This window comes from Carya illinoinensis, chromosome 11, assembly GCF_018687715.1.
Source record: "Carya illinoinensis cultivar Pawnee chromosome 11, C.illinoinensisPawnee_v1, whole genome shotgun sequence".
NCBI classification, from domain to species: Eukaryota; Viridiplantae; Streptophyta; class Magnoliopsida; order Fagales; family Juglandaceae; genus Carya; species Carya illinoinensis.
In genome coordinates, this window is record NC_056762.1 from 31,678,674 (window position 1) to 31,695,429 (window position 16,756).

Consider the following 16,756-nt stretch of genomic DNA (forward strand, 5'->3'; position numbering starts at 1 on the left):
TATTTTTCAAACTGAATTATAAAAACTTGCCCCGAGGTTGAAAAAACTTGCCTATATAATTCAAGTGAGCAAAACACCAATATGAGGCACACCCAGGACCTTAAATTTGCCATATATTGTCTCAAAGGTCATGCCAGGCTGGTATTTATAGGACTTTCTAGTGTTTTTGTCTTCAACCAAATTATTGCAACTCATAATTAAAAACAATCCCAAATCAAAAATCAAAGCAACCCAGCAACTCATAATTAGTCAAAGCAACCCAGCAACATAGAAATCACCCAAGCATTCATGAACCAAACTAAACAAGTTAGAAATGAAAAAATAGCACATCATTCAAAACTCTAGTCCGTAATCTAGAGTTCCCATCATGTAAAAGCAGTATGAAAACATTTTTAAAAGAAAATGCTGAAATATCAGTTCCCTTAAACTTCACAGAACCATTCTAAATCTAATGGTTTTCACGCCCTTTGGATACGAGTAGCAGTAAGTTTTGTCAAGATTTGAGCCACTGCACTTGACACAGAAAGCCATAACCCTGCTCTCAATCTTTCTATTTCAGCAGCATCAATAGCAAAAAAATATAGTGACAACTACAGAGTAGCTCATTGGTAATCTAATGTATGTAATCTAATTATATGCTGCTGAATAATTAAGAACAGTACCACTAGTACCGATTTTAAAATTCAAACTTCGATTTAAAAAGAAAACTAATATGCAGGAGATCAAAAGGATGGAAATAACGCATGAAACCCAGATTGAAGTCATAATGCAGGACTTTCCCATGAAACCCATAATGCAGGAAGTTCTAGTGTTTCCTAATGCAGGACTTTCCCGATAGAAGTCAGTCAGTAACGCATGAAACCCAGAACCCATGAAACCCAATGAGTTAGCTGCCTTCCCATGAAAACCAGATCCCATCTTGACCCAAGAGAGCCTAGTGCAGTAAACATAACTCAAAGAAAAGCATCCTAACAAAGCGAAAATACACGTACGAAAATCACAATAACAAAACAAGAGAAAGAGAGAGAGAGAGAGAGAGAGAGTAATACCTATAGATTATTCCGAAAATCAGGTGTAGACTTGAGGGAGACCTTCTGACTCAGAGCAACGCCGATGGAGAGAATCACAGATTCACAACTATGGAAATGTCGAACCGAGCAACGCGAGCTGCACTGCACATTTTGGGTGGAAAACGGGTTACGGGTATTACCCGATAAAATGGAAACGGTTACGGTATAACCCGTTTCCGATTCTGCTTGTAAACGGGTAGATTTTACGGTTCGGATCAGGTCAAAAAACGGACGGGCCGGCCAGCCGGTTTATTTGTACAGCCCTAGATAGTACGGAGTCATATTGAAACTTCCAGTCTTCCAGTATTTTTTTCATCTTTTTTATCGGCTCAAACTTGCGTCATGGAGTAATTATTTAATTGAATAATGATATATGTCTTCTCATTTTGACTGTGTTATATGCTGTTATAAGCAGTAGTAGGAAGAAGAATTAAGAGAAGGAAGTCTGGAAGCAAAAGCAGCAACTGTGAAGAACTGGAGCAGTTAAGGCACGTGATAGCACATGATTCATTAAGAAGATAGAATTACAATTGTAGCCTTAAAGTGTTAACTAAATGTACAAGAATGCCCTCCCCTCAATAACAGAATTAGCGTCCTATTGTGTATAAAAAGGAGTCGAGCTCCTGATGTAATGCATTGAGAAAAGCAAATAGAATTCATTTTTTGGAGGAACTGATCCCTCGAAAATCAGATATTCAGTCAAACTCTCGAGTAGTTGTTACAATTGGTATCATAGCAGGTTCAATTTTCTGGAATTTTTTTTTTTTCAAATGGCAGAAGGAACTCGTTATAAAGAATTGGAGAAGGTGGTGGTTGGTTTGCGACAGAGCCAAGATCAGCAAGGGAAGAGTCTTGAAGATCACCAAGGAGCATTAGAATCCTTGAATTCGAAGTTGGATATGCTGCTTGAGGCTGTGAATGCTAATGGGAGCAGGTTGGGTCATCAGAATTCAGGGGGCAGACCAGATGGAGCAAATCCAGAACAAAGAGGTATGCAATTTCGTGCTATTAAGATAGACTTTCCAAAGTTTGACGGGGATAATCCTATTGGGTGGGTTTATAAAGCAAATCATTATTTTGCTTTGTATCCTATGCCGGATGGACAAAAGATTTGGATGGCATCTTTGTATATGGAAAGAATTGCTTTAATTTGGTTCCAAGGTGCTGAAGAAACTGGTCTTTTTGTTTCTTGGAATGCTTTTGTTGATGCCTTACAATTGAGATTTGGGAATTCATCATATGATGATCCTATGGAAGCTTTGAAACGTTTAAAACAAACTTCTACAGTTACTGTATACAAAACTCAGTTTGAAGAAATCTCTAATAGGTTGACAAGATTGTCTGAAGATTATAAACTGAGCTTGTTTTTAAGTGGATTAAGGGATGAAATAAGATTGCCTGTGAGGATGCTGCATCCTCAGTCTCTTAACTCAGCTTTTCGTCTTGCTAAGATGCAAGAAGAGTACATCCACAGTATTCGTGGTAACTTTAGAGGGGGGAATTATCAAAATTCCTTTGCACCATTTTCTGTTGGAGGAAATGGATTTACTAATAATTTAACAAGGAAAGAAAACACTCTTGTAGAAAAGAATAACAGTTTCAAACCCTCTTTGCCAATACAAAAAGTTACCCCAACCGAAATGAAGGAAAGAAGAGATAAAGGGTTGTGTTATTTTTGTGATGAGAAATGGAACCCCAGTCATAAATGTGAGAGGAAAAAGGCTAAGTTCTTTGTCATGGAAGGGATGGAGTTATTTCGAGATGATGACAAGCAAGATTGTGAGATGGAAGGAAATCAGGATGTGGATAAGATTCTGATTCCACAAGGTGAAGCTCCTGAGATATCTCTTAATGCTATAGCAGGGTATTTGAGTCCAAGAACTATGAGAATTCATGGTAAAGTTCAGGACTGTCCTGTTGTAATTCTTGTAGACACAGGTAGCATGCACAACTTTCTTGATCCCATGATTGCTGGGAAAGTGGGGTTAGGAATTAATATTGCTGAGCAGGTGGAAGTACATGTAGCTAATGGAGAGAAGATGAGAAGTGAAGGGTTGATAGAACAGATGCAGTTTCAGATGCAAGGCAATCAGTTTAACACTGATTTTTTCTTATTGCCTCTTGGTGGTTGTGATGTTGTAGTAGGAATGAAGTGGTTGAGAACCTTGGGTCCTGTATTGTGGGACTTTAATGGTTTAACTATGTCTTTCCAGCACAACAACAAGACAGTGACAATTAGAGGCATGAATGCTACTAAACCTGAATTGGTTGAGGATATTCAGATTTGTCAGTTGACTACAATTGAAAGAAAAGGAATGTGGTTACAGTTAGTTCAGCTACAACAGCCTGTTAGCAAAGAACCGATAGACAGTGAAGTTGAGGAGGTCTTAAAAAAGTTTGCTGTAGTTTTTGATGAACCGAAGGGCTTACCTCCAAAAAGAAGCCACGATCACAAGATTTATCTTAAAGAGGGTACAATGCCTATTTTTGTTAGGCCATATAGGTATCCCTTTGTACAAAAAGCTGAGATTGAAAAGATAGTTCAAGAATTGCTTGAAGCTGGAGTTATAACATGCAGTCAATCTCCTTTTTCATCTCCGGTGATTCTTGTGAGGAAAGCTGATGGATCTTGGCGTATGTGTATAGACTACAGGGCTTTGAATAGAGAAACTATTAAAGACAAGTTTCCTATTCCTGTGGTAGATGAACTTCTAGATGAATTATGTGGGGCTACAGTTTTTTCCAAGCTAGACCTCAGATCTGGCTATCATCAGATTCGGGTGAAGGAGTCAGATATTGAGAAGACAGCATTTCGCACACATCAAGGCCATTATGAGTTTTTGGTTATGCCTTTTGGCTTAACCAATGCTCCTGCTACCTTCCAGTCATTGATGAATGAAGTGTTTCAACCATTTTTAAGAAAATTTGTTATAGTTTTCTTTGATGACATTTTAATATACAGTAAGAATAAGGAAGATCATGTGCAGCATTTAACCTTAGTGTTAGAAGTATTAGCAAAGCATACATTATTTGCTAAGAGAAGTAAATGCAGGTTTGCCTCTAAGCAAATAGACTATCTTGGACATTTGGTGTCTGCTAAGGGAGTGCAGGCTGATCCATCCAAGATAAAGGCCATGGTGGAATGGCCTTTGCCCAAATCCATCAAGTCCTTAAGGGAATTTCTTGGCTTAACTGGCTATTACAGGAAATTTGTAAGACATTATGGATTCATTGTTGGGCCTCTCACTGATTTGCTTAAAAAAGATTCATTCCATTGGAGTAATGCAGCTGCACAAGCTTTTTAAGCATTAAAGAAGGCTATTTCTCAACCACCTGTTTTAGCTTTACCTGATTTTACTAAGCCATTTTTAATTGAATGTGATGCATCAGGTCGAGGAGTAGGAGCTGTGTTAATGCAGAATAACAGGCCTTTGGCTTTCCTTAGCCAAACTTTGAAAGGAAAAGCATTGGATCTTTCTGCATATGAGAAAGAATTCTTGGCATTAGTAGTGGCTGTTAAGAAGTGGAGGCCTTACCTTGTGGGCTCTCAGTTTGTCATCAAAACTGACCAACAAAGCCTAAAGTTTTTACTAGAACAGAAGATAGGTACACCTTCACAACAAAAGTGGATTAGTAAGCTCATTGGTTATGACTTCAGAATTGAGTATAAAAAAGGCAAGGAGAATGTGGCTGCAGATGCTCTTTCCAGGAGAGATGATTCAGTAGGCAAAGAAGTATTGCTATCTGCCATAACTGTTTTGGATCCAATGTGGTTGCAGCAGTTGAAGGACTCTTATTTGCATGATGAAGAGATCTCGACTATATGTCAGAAATTGCAGAAAGGGGAATTAATGAATCAGTCCTTTACCTTACAGAATGGGTTTTTGCTGAAGAAAGGTAGAGTATTTTTATCTTCCAAGTCCCCTTTAAAACAGCAAGTACTGGAATTTATACATAGTAGTGCTTTTGGAGGCCTCTGGTTACCAAAAGTCCTTACACAGAGCGAAAGCAGATTTTATTTGGCTGGACATGAGGAAGGACATTAAGAATTTCATTAAAGAATGTGAAGTATGTCAGAAATGCAAAGTAGACAATCTATTACCAGCAGGGTTATTGCAGCCATTACCTATTCCTATGAAGTCATGGAGTGATATCTCTATGGACTTTATTGATGCACTTCCTAATTCAAAGGGATTTTCTGTCATTTTAGTGGTTGTGGACAGACTCACTAAGTATGCCCATTTCTTACCACTGTCTCATCCTTACACTGCAGTTTCTATGGCAAAGCTTTTTCTTTCACAAATTTTCAAGTTACATGGTATGCCTGCAACAATTGTTACTGATCGAGATGCAACTTTCACAAGTGGATTTTGGAAAGAGCTCTTCAGGTTGCAAGGTACAAAGCTTCATTACAGTTCTGCTTACCACCCATAATCGGATGGACAAACAGAAATTGTGAACAAGTGTGTGCAACAGTACTTGAGGTGTTTTGTTTCTGAGAGACCAAAACAATGGAGTTATTGGCTGCCTTGGGCAGAATGGTGGTACAACACCTCTTTGCATGCAGCAACTAAAATGACACCATTTGAGGCTTTGTATGGTGTACCTCCTCCCACCTTGTTACAATATGCAGCAGGTACAACTCAGAATGAAGCAGTAGATTCAGAATTAAGATCTCGAGAGGAGATTTTGTCCTTATTGAGGAAAAATTTGCTGGCAGCACAATCTACCATGAAACAACAGTATGATAAGAAGCATGTTTATAGGCAATTTCAAGTTAGTGACATGGTTTACTTGAAGTTACAGAAGTACAAGCAACACACTGTGGGAGCTGTTGTTAATCCTAAGTTGGCAGCACGATATTGTGGCCCCTTTAAGGTGTTGGAGTGTATTGGGACAGTAGCATATAGACTGGAATTACCACCAACTTCAGCTATACATCCAGTGTTTCATGTGTCCAGATTAAAGAAGCATGTGGGACCTTTGAAGATTGTTTCCTCAGCATTACCATTACAAGATTCACATGGTGCAATTAGGACTGAGCCTGAGAAAGTTCTGCAAAGAAGAATGACTCCTGTGGACAACAAACCATTTATTGAGTTGTTGATTAAATGGCGTGGGGCCTCTGAGGCAGATGCTACATGGGTTCCTGTTGAGCAATTACGATTGCAATACCCTGACCTTGTGGGCAAGGTCTTTTGAAGGGGGGGTGAATTGTTATATGCTGTTATAAGCAGTAGTAGGAAGAAGAATTAAGAGAAGGAAGTCTGGAAGCAAGGAAGCAGCGACTGTGAAGAACTGGAGCAGTTAAGGCACGTGATAGCACATGATTCATTAAGAAGATAGAATTACAATTGTAGCCTTAAAGTGTTAACTAAATGTACAAGAATGCCCTCCCCTCAATAACAGAATTAGCGTCCTATTGTGTATAAAAAGGAGTCGAGCTCCTGATGTAATGCATTGAGAAAAGCAAATAGAATTCATTTTTTGGAGGAACTGATCCCTCGAAGATCAGATATGCAGTCAAACTCTCGAGTAGTTGTTACAGACTGTTCGTGTATTTATTTAATTTTTTTTACTAATTAAAGAAATAATTATTAATATATTGATATTTTTTATTTTTTAAAAATATTTTAAAAAAATACAATTTATACTGAGGACACACCAAGTGGAGGGAACATAATAACGCTACCCTATTTAATTTGGACGCTTGGTTGATGGAAGGCTTGACATTAACGAAATCCACTAGTTGATGCTATTAACTTCACGTCACGTGGAAATGACAGTACGGAGTGCGTATTCAAACTTGGAGTAATTAGTTTGAATGCTGGGTTAATAAAAGGGCAAACATTAACATGAGATAAAGAGTAAAGAGGTTTCTTTTTATTAACACTGTACAGATATTAGTATTATCTTCCCTTTTGTTATTGGTAAGAAAATTAGTATAAATGTCATAGGATGATGGATTCTGCATCTTATGTTGTGGAGATCAATGTGCCAGCAATGAACCAACTTGTTCTAATTGCAAGTGGGGAAACATGCATTAGAAAAGAATATCGTGTGTACGGTCTTTTAATATCATGACCATGCAACTTCCATTCTTTGTCTAGATTCAAATTTCATTGGTGAGTTTCCACGCTACTTCTTTCCAACCAATTGCAAACTAGTCTAAACTGCAAAATATCTTCTGGATGTTGGCTTTTTGAAACCCAAAAAATATCATTATCCTGACTTGTTTTTGTGAAGTTTGGAATAATAACTAGAAACCCCCAGCATCAACATCAAAAGAAATTAAAACATGGTGACCAAGACAGATGAACTGAACCTGCTTGCCTCGAATTTTTGGGGTTTAGTGGGCTCATTAGTCTTCTATATCGACAAGTCTCTCATCACCAGCTTCTGAGGTACTGGCTCGCACACGCATGTTTTGAAGAATTCCAAGGAATAAGTCTCGCAATGCTTGATGTTGGAGTACTTACGCGGCGAAAGTACTTGCGACCTTTGTGCACAAAGAAATAAGATTTTTTCCAAACTCGACCAAACCCTTTTTCAGTTTGCTCCGCAAGATGTTAGATTTGCATTAAAAAATAGAATGCAGGCACACCATAGTAGGAAGAAAAGAACCCAATTTACGGTTAGCAAAGTTATGCTGAATTAGTAATCACGGTAACAAAAAAGCAGAGGAAACTGTCTCATTCTAAGAAACCTCGTTCTTAGTTGGAGAAGGCAACGCAGTCCAGTTAATTCTTCCACAAAACGTACGTGGGTGTATTACATACATGCTCAAACATATACGCTTCCATCACCCACTGAATTGTATAAGTATCGACTCTTTAACTCTTAAGGCAACCGTGTTTCGGCCTATATGAATTATTATAACGTTTATAGTTTATACCTTATTTATTTATTGCAAATAATCTCCCAATTAAATCGAGTTATTGGGTAGACTTTTCTAACATTTATTATTATTATTATTTATCTTGGAAAACCTCTTAAAAGCAGGCCACTTGGGACCCACCCTTGCAGGGTAAACACTAGGGGTGGGCAGATTTCCGAAATTTCCGACTCCAGCCGACCTCCGCTCCGATTCCGACTACATCGGAGTCGGAGTTTCGAAAATCGGAGTCGAAAATCGGAGGGGGTTCCTCTAGTTGAGCGGAATTCGGAGTCGGAGTCGGATCCAAACGTGGTTCCGAGTTCCGAACTCCGAACTCCGAAGTTTTTTTTAAATAATTACACAGATGCAAAACGACGTCGTTTTGCATCTGTGTTTAATGTTTACTATCTTAAATGACGCCGTTCCAATTAAATAGGAACGACATCATTTTGCTCTGTGACGGCCATACCTCTTGAGTTACAAACTTACAAGTACTTCTTACATCCGTCTCGGACCACAGTCCACACTCACCACAGTCCACAGTCTCATAGTCCACGACTCCACAGTCCACACTCTCGGCACTCTCTTCGTCTCTCCCACACAACGTCGCTGACTTGCACGGCTCACGGCGCACCATCGTAGGCTCGCACGCCTAACGGCCCAAAAGCTTAACCAGGTTTCTGTCGTCACGGACTCACGCTGCCCAATTCTTGCCGTCATCAACGGGTAAGTTTTGGGATTTAAATTCATGCCTTTTAGTAAACAATTTGTGATTGTGGATTTATAATCTGTGAATCTGTAATGGCTATTGATTTTGGATTGTGTAGATTCTAGGAAATTAGAAATATGTTTGTATCATGGTATGAATATGTGTTAAATTTTATCATGGTGTTTGTATCTAGAGCAGTGAACAGTGAACGGAATGTGTTTGTGAAAATGTCCCTATGAATATGTGTTAGATTCATGCTTATAGTAAACCCCCCTTAGTGAACGGAATGTGTTTGTGAAAATGTCCCTATGAATATATGTTAGATTCATGGTGTTTGTATCTAGAGCAGTTGACCCGTAACTTGTGTTTGCAACTTCTTTACGTTGTGAAAGCCGAAAGTCATCCATTTCAGCTCTCATTTTATTGCAATAATATTACCGTCTGCAAACTGATTTTAGAAAGTTTTTTAATAGACCTCAGAAATATAATATGACCAGTGATGGGGTGAAGGGACCGGACCGGCGCATGCATAAAGGAAAGTCAGTGATCGATTGTTAGGAGGATTCTCAGAACTTTCTCTGCTTTCACTTTCTGGACAAACACATCATTAGTCCATAATTCAGTTTTCCACTGTCCATACCAAGTTTTCCAGCATGGTAAAGTCCACTCTATGTATATTCTATACAAAGTACAATTGGAAAAAATAATTATAGAAACTGTTGGCCCACTTAAACCATGGGACCAACATTGTGTAATGATCGGATGGCTTTGAGAAGGGAAAAAGGAAACTAGCATAGCTAAGTAAGTTCTGTAATATTTATAATATTTAATTTTGTCTGAAAAATTCATAATAAAGTAACAGATATTGTAGAACCTAAGTGTGTTTATTTTTTACACTTAAATACTTCAAATTTTTTAATATATGTGAATAATAATGAAATAAATTGAGTTAAGATATTTATTAGATTTTGGAAAATGAGAAAAAAGACTGAATAAAAATATTATAAAATTAAAAAATATATATTTGAATATAATTTTTTAATATAATTTTAAAAAAATTAAAAATTTTGTATTACTTTTTATGTTTTGTTTGGGAGTTCAAAAAAATTATAATGATTACATGAATAAATTGTAAACTTGAAATTAAAAAATGTTTTGTGTTTAATGATATTTGTGAATGAAATATTTGAGAATGAGAGGTTTTACAAACACCGAGTCGGGACCTAGAGAAGTGTATTTCATTTTTTTACATGCCTTTTTTCAACATCATCAATGTTTTTAAAAAAATTATAATATTATTAAAAACATAAGGGTAAATGATGCCACGATGTTATAGATTATATATATATATATATATATATATATTAAAATATATATTAATGTTCTCTCTCGGGCTAGGACTTCTCTTAGGTAGTTGGTGCATGGTTATTATCATATATTTATATATCATATAAATAAACTTTATATATTTATATATCATATATAATTCTATATATATGTATGTGTGTTAATTAATAGGCCAAACTTTATATATTGTACATATGCAATCTATATACTTACTTGCTCTAATATCATATATACTTATTTGCTCTAATTTTATTTTATTTACAGTATTTACATTTTTTATTTTAGCAACTAACTTCCTGCTTTTAATTTAATTTTTCAGGTTCTTTGATCTCAAATAGTATGGATTCTACTGCTAGTAGAAGTAGAGATTGTGGAGACAAGGCCAGTGATCCTGCACCGGCGGAGGCTTCCACCCCGACGATGGCATGTACTTCCACTCCTAGAGCCCCATCTAAGGCTGCATCTAGACCAGCATCTAGAGCAGCTACTTCCTGTGCATCCAGTCGACTCCCAGTAGATATAGAAGGAGAAGATGAAGATATGTTCAATGAAGAGGAGGAGATGGCAGATGTGCCCATTGAGCAAGATCGACCACCACAGCCTTCTAAAAAACGGTAGTGGACATGGGAACATTTCACTAAAATTCATGGTGATAATATGAACCCTCAAGCAAGATGTAACCACTGTGGGCAACTTTGTGGTTGCCATTCGAAGAAACAAGGCACCAGTGTATTGATAGCACATCTTACCGGTTGCCAGCGGTATAAGATTGCGAAGGGATTGGCGGTCACTGGAACTGATCAAACCAAGCTGAGTTACGAAACTCAAATGGCAACTGATGCTGGCGGATCACATGTTAAGAAGCTTATAATCCCTCAATATAGTGAGAAGATGTTGCGGAATTTACTTGCAGAGATGATCATTACCGATGAGATGCCTTTTACCACAGTCGACAAGAAAGGCTTCAACAAATTTGTGCGCTGTCTTGAGCCACGTTTTCTCATGCCTTCACGGTATACAGTTATGCGTGATTGTTTAAAGAGGCATTTGAAGGAGAAGACGGAAATGAAGGAGATGTTTTCTCGGACTGGCCAGAGAGTGTCATTCACCACTGATACATGGACGTCCATACAAAATGTGGGCTACATGTGTATCACAGCCCACTTTATTGACAGTGAGTGGACACTGTACAAACGGATAATTGGATTTAAAGAGATTATTGATCACAAGGGTGCATCCATTGGTGCAATGATGGATGATTGTATTCAAGACTGGGGAATTAAAAAAGTCCTTTATATCATAGTTGACAATGCTAGTGCCAATGATACTGCAATTGAGTGGTTCAAGAGAAATACAACGGTAAAAAAAGATATCATTCGTGGACACGAGTTTATACATGTCCGATGTTGTGCTCATATCATCAACCTCATTATTTCAGAGGGGTTGAAGGAGGTTGATGATTCAATTACCAAAGTCCGCAACATTGTGAGATATGTGAGGGCTTCCCCCCAAAGGCTTGGCAAGTTTAAGGCGATAGCAAAACAATTTCAAATTCCATGTTCTGCTATGTTGTGCTTGGACGTTCCGACTCAATGGAACTCCACATATATGATGTTGGCGGTGGCGCAGAAGTACGAAAGGGCATTCCAGCGAATGGAGGTCGAGGATGGGGGTCTGAGGTATGCTTTGATGGAGTCTACTGGGGGGAGAAGGGGACTCGGTGCGCTGGATGCAGTTGATTGGGATCGTGTGAAGTCTTTCGTTGATTTTTTGAAGTTATTTTATGATACAACTATGCGAATATCTGGATCCAAATATTGTACTGCGAACTTGTACTTCGACGAGCTTTCGAGGATTCATGATCACTTGCAACAAAATTATGGTAATAGCGAGGGATTGTTATTTGCTACGGCTATGAGGATGAAATCAAAATATGAAAAATATTGGGGGATATTGTGAAGATAAATAGATTATTACTTGTAGCTACAATCCTTGACTCCCGATATAAGTTGGAAATTATACAATTTTTCTTTATTGACATCCTTGGGGAAGAGAAGGCTGAAGAGTTTATTAGAGAGCTGAGAAAGGATATTGATGACTTATATGGCCACTACAACAATAATAGTCATCCTACTCCAGCAAGTGGTAGCCGTAGCTCCTCACACCTGACCAGTTCGACATCTTCCGGTGATTACACTGCTTCTGCTGCATCTCTTTCATCACCATTGGTGCAGCGATATCATCAAAGACATGCATCGAGGAATATTATGCAGTGTAGATCTGAGGTTGAACGCTATTTGATGGAAGATGTCGAGGCACCTAGTGATGCATTTCAGTTATTAACTTGGTGGAAGGTTCATTCCACCAAGTTTCCTATTCTTTCCCGAATAGCCCGTGATTTGTTGGCTATTCCTATTACTACGGTTGCCTCTGAGTCGGCGTTTAGCACTGGAGGTCGTGTGTTGGATGCTTATCGGAGTTCATTATCAGCTTCAACTGTGGAGGCCCTCATTTGTACACAGAATTGGCTATGTGAAATGCCCATTGGAGTAGATATCATTGATCCCGAAAACTATAGGCTTGAATCAGGTAAATTTATAGTTTATATGCTTTTAAATGATAATTTAAATATTTATTATGTTTTAATTATTCAACTTCTAATTTTTATGATTTTGTAGACCTACTCGTGAACCCTAGCATAGTTGCAGATGAGTGATAATTGTGGATGAGTTACAAGTACATGGATGAGTGATGCTATTCAGGTACTAGATTAGTATTTTTAAATCATTTAAAAAATTATTGACAATTTCATAATTCATAATTTCATACTATATTTTTTTAAAATATTTTCATATGTATTATTTTGCAGATAAAACATTATGAGAATGAATACCAAATGGTAGTGGCTACTGGCTTAAACTTCAAGAATCAAGACTTTTTTCCTTTCTCGATATTCTTGAATCAAGACTTTGTTATTGTTTAATTACTAATTTACTACTATTTGGTTGTGTAACGTATGACTGTTTAATCAATGTCATTTGTATTTATGTTATTTAGGTAGTTGGGCCTAGTATTAAGTATGGACCTTCGTAGGTGGGCCTTCGAAGTCGGAGGTGGGCCAAAGCCCAAATATACTCAGAGTTCGGACTCCGTCTCCGATCGGAATTCCGACATCCGATAGGAATTCTGAATTCCGATCGGAATTCCGACCTCCGTTCGGAGTAGGAGTCGGAAAAAAATTTTCCTCCGACTCCTCTCGGAGTCGGAGTCAGAGTTGGAGCCCACCCTTAGTAAACACCAGTATTGTGCACCACACCCTCAAAAGTTTCGCTGGAGTTTTCTAATGTGTTAAAGACCATAATACGTGAAATGATGGTTCTTTATTTTTATTTTTATTTTGGGGGAGAGAAGAAATGCAAAGCCAATTTAACAGCCTGATTAAAGGGTCACATAGCAAATAGATATATATAAACCAGTGAAAGAAAGTTGTAGCATTACAGCAACTGCCAAATGAAACAGTAAGTTTCGAAGTAGTGTTAATAAGAAATCATATAAAATTACTCATTTAATACATCGTTTTCAAGGAGACGAAAAAGAATTAAATATGATTTGGAATAGCCGACATCATACGGCATGTTCAACAAATACCAACTCCGTAAAGAGGATCCAGGAAAACAATGTGTACGGTTCATCTTACAGATTATGCTAAGATAAATGAAATAACTTTGTATATTTCATCTTGCTGTTTACAATGAGGCTTGCCTCTTTTATACACGAGTTGCAGGTGCTGCACGTAATGCATGTGAAGGCAACTGAGTGCTGCAGCTAGTGGAGCAAGTGCTGCGCAGGTGCTGCATGTGATGCTGGTCTACTCATGTGCAGGCAACTGAGTGCTGCATGTGCAGGGATCGTTGCTTTGCTGCAGCTAGTGGAGCAAGTGCTGCGCAGGTGCTGCATGTGATGTTGGTCTACTCATGTGCAGGCAACTGAGTGCTGGATGTGCAGGGATCGTTGCTTTAACAGACCCCCTCAAGTCAAGCGGGAGATCTCTTAAGCACAGACTTGAACAGAGATGGTGAAAACGTGCAGCTGGAAGTGGTTTTGTAAGCACATCGGCTAACTGATCTTTGCCCGAGATGAACGACACAATGAGAGAATTATTTAGGACCCGATCCCTGACAAAATGAAAGTCAATTTCCACATGCTTAGTTCTAGCATGGAACACTGGGTTTGATGAGAGATATGTTGTGCCTAAGTTATCACAGTAGAGAGTGGGAGCAGTGCTGAGAGTTAGACCAAGGTCTCGGTACAGATGTTGTAGCCATATGAGCTAGGCAGTGGCATTTGCAATGGCTTTAAACTCAGCTTCGGTGGATGACCTTGCAATTGTTGGCTGCTTCTTAGAGGACCAGGAGATGAGGTTTGGTCCAGAATATATGAGGTATGCACTGGTAGAGCATCTGTCGTCTATACATCCTGCCCAGTCGGCATCTGTGAATGCACTTAGGTTCATGGTTGCTGATTTAGAGAAGAGTAAACCAGTGTGAGGAGTATGCTTGAGATACCTCAAAATTCTTTTCACAGCTTTCCAGTGGGGTATTCTTGGTGTATGCATGTACTGGCATACTTTGCTTGTGGCAAAGGCAAGATCGGGTCCAGTGAATGAGAGATACTGTAATGAGCCGACAATACTTCTATAAAGAGATGGATCATCAAATAAGTTTCCCTCATGCATACTTAATTTTTCGGATGCTGCCATAGGGGTCTTTACTGATTTTGCTGATTCCATTTTGGTTCTTTTGAGTAAGTCTGCAACATATTTGGCTTGAGAGAGCAGTAGACCATCACGTGTATAAGTAGCTTCGATCCCTAAGAAAAAGTTGAGTCTGCTGAGATCAGTGATTGGAAACTCAAGTCGCAAGGTTTGTACAAGGTCAGTAATAAGTTTCATGTCAGCTCCTGTGATGAGTAAATCATCAACATACACAAGAACATAGATGGGCTTATGGCAGGAGATGCGAATAAATAGAGAGGAATCAGCAGAGGAGATGGTGAAACCAAGATCCACTAATTTTTGACTGAGCCGAGAATACCAAGCACGTGGAGACTGTTTCAAGCCATAAATGGCTTTCCGAAGCTTGCATACATGGTTTGAAAACTGAGGATTAGTAAATCCGGGAGGCTGTGCCATGAAGACAGTTTCAGATAATGGTCCGTGAAGAAATGCATTTTGAACATCATATTGATGGATAGGCCACTCATTTGACACGGCAGTAGCAAGGACTAGGCGAATGGTTGTGGCTTTGACGACAGGGCTGAAAGTTTCGTCATAGTCGATGCCCGATTGTTGCAAGAAGCCCTTAGCAACTAATCGTGCTTTCCGTCGCTCGATTGTTCCATCAGCAAACTTCTTAGTGCGGAAAACCCATTTGCATGAAATTATGTTCGTAGCTTGAGCGGCTGGAACTAAGGACCATGTGGAATTAGCAATGAGTGCATTAAATTCTTGGGACATTGCAGTCCGCCATGCAGCATACTTGTGGGCGATGGAGAAGCAAGAGGGATTTTCAGGAATTTCAAGGGTAGTAGTGAGGTGGTCTCGAGGTGGCAGCCAAGAGATTGTACCATCAGTAAACTGTCTGGGACGGCTTGAACCAGTCTGTGAACGTGTCATCATCGGTCTTGCATGCTGCAAAACAGGAGGTGATGAAGATAATACGGGAGGAGACGAGTTAAAGGATGGTAAGGAGGATGGAATGGGACCAAGAATTGATGAAGACGGAATGGGGTGACTCATATCAGATGAGAGTGTAGGAAGTTGAACATGGGTTGGTTCGGTGTTGGAAATGGGTTTAGACAGATGTGCAAAGGGAAAATGTGACTCGTTGAACCTGACATCTTTGGAGATGTAAATTCGTTGGGTTGATATATGGTAACAAATGGATCCATGATGAGATGGACTTTGGCCTAAGTAAACACATTCCATTGCTCGATAACTAAATTTGCGTGGATTGAAGGATCGGGTAAGGGGCCAACAAGCGGAGCCGAAAACATGTAGAATCTTTAAGTTGGGTTCAATTTTGTGAAGTGTGTAGAAGGGAGAGACATGTGCAAGTGATGTGGAGGGAAGGAGATTTATAAGTTTTACTGCATGTTGAAAAGCATAAGGCCAAAATAGGAGAGGAACTGAGGCGTGAGCTAGCAAAGCTAAGCCAGAGTCCACTATATGGCGATGCTTCCTTTCAACGACACCGTTTTGAGTGTGTGCATGCGGACAGGTTATTCTATGGTTTATTCCTGAGGTGGAGAGAAGGTCAGAGAATGACCTAAATTCCTCTCCCCAGTCGGTTTGCAACTGTTTTAGTTTTGCATTAAATTGTAATTCAATGTAGGCCTTAAATTTGATAAAGGTGGAAAGTGCATCAGATTTGTTTTGCAAAGGAAATAACCAAGTGTATCTAGAAAAGTCATCGACAAATGATATGTAATAACGAAAGCCTTCATTAGAAACATAAGGAGAGGGACCCCACAAATCACTAAAAACAAGTTCAAATGGTTGTGTAGAACGATGGATTCGGGTAGGAGCTGGTATGCGATGGTGTTTAGCCATGGCACACGCATTACAAAAGGGAGGTAATGAGAGTGGATCAAACGGGATGCCGTGTTGTTGAAGTGTAGATTGGACGATTTTGAAAGAGGGGTGACCAAGTCTTGAGTGCCACAGAGGAATGGAGGAGTTACCATGAGCTAAAG

At 39.0% G+C, this 16,756-nt stretch overlaps 1 protein-coding gene across 1 annotated transcript; it reads left to right on the forward strand.

Moving 5' to 3' along the window:
• The first annotated feature begins 5,645 nt into the window (after positions 1–5,645).
• Positions 5,646–10,621, forward strand: LOC122282393. The gene is made up of 2 exons (XM_043094345.1): positions 5,646–6,258; positions 10,323–10,621. The coding sequence occupies exons 1-2, from the start codon at positions 5,646–5,648 to the stop codon at positions 10,619–10,621; spliced, it is 912 nt and encodes a 303-aa protein (XP_042950279.1).
• The last annotated feature ends 6,135 nt before the right edge of the window (positions 10,622–16,756 follow it).

Bases quoted from the DNA above. Each gene is read 5' to 3' on its own strand.
- LOC122282393 (XM_043094345.1), top strand. From the start codon at position 5,646: ATGACACCATTTGAGGCTTTGTATGGTGTACCTCCTCCCACCTTGTTA. The intron at 6,259-10,322 runs GCAAGGTCTTTT...TTAATTTTTCAG, and splicing joins GCAATACCCTGACCTTGTGG to GTTCTTTGATCTCAAATAGT.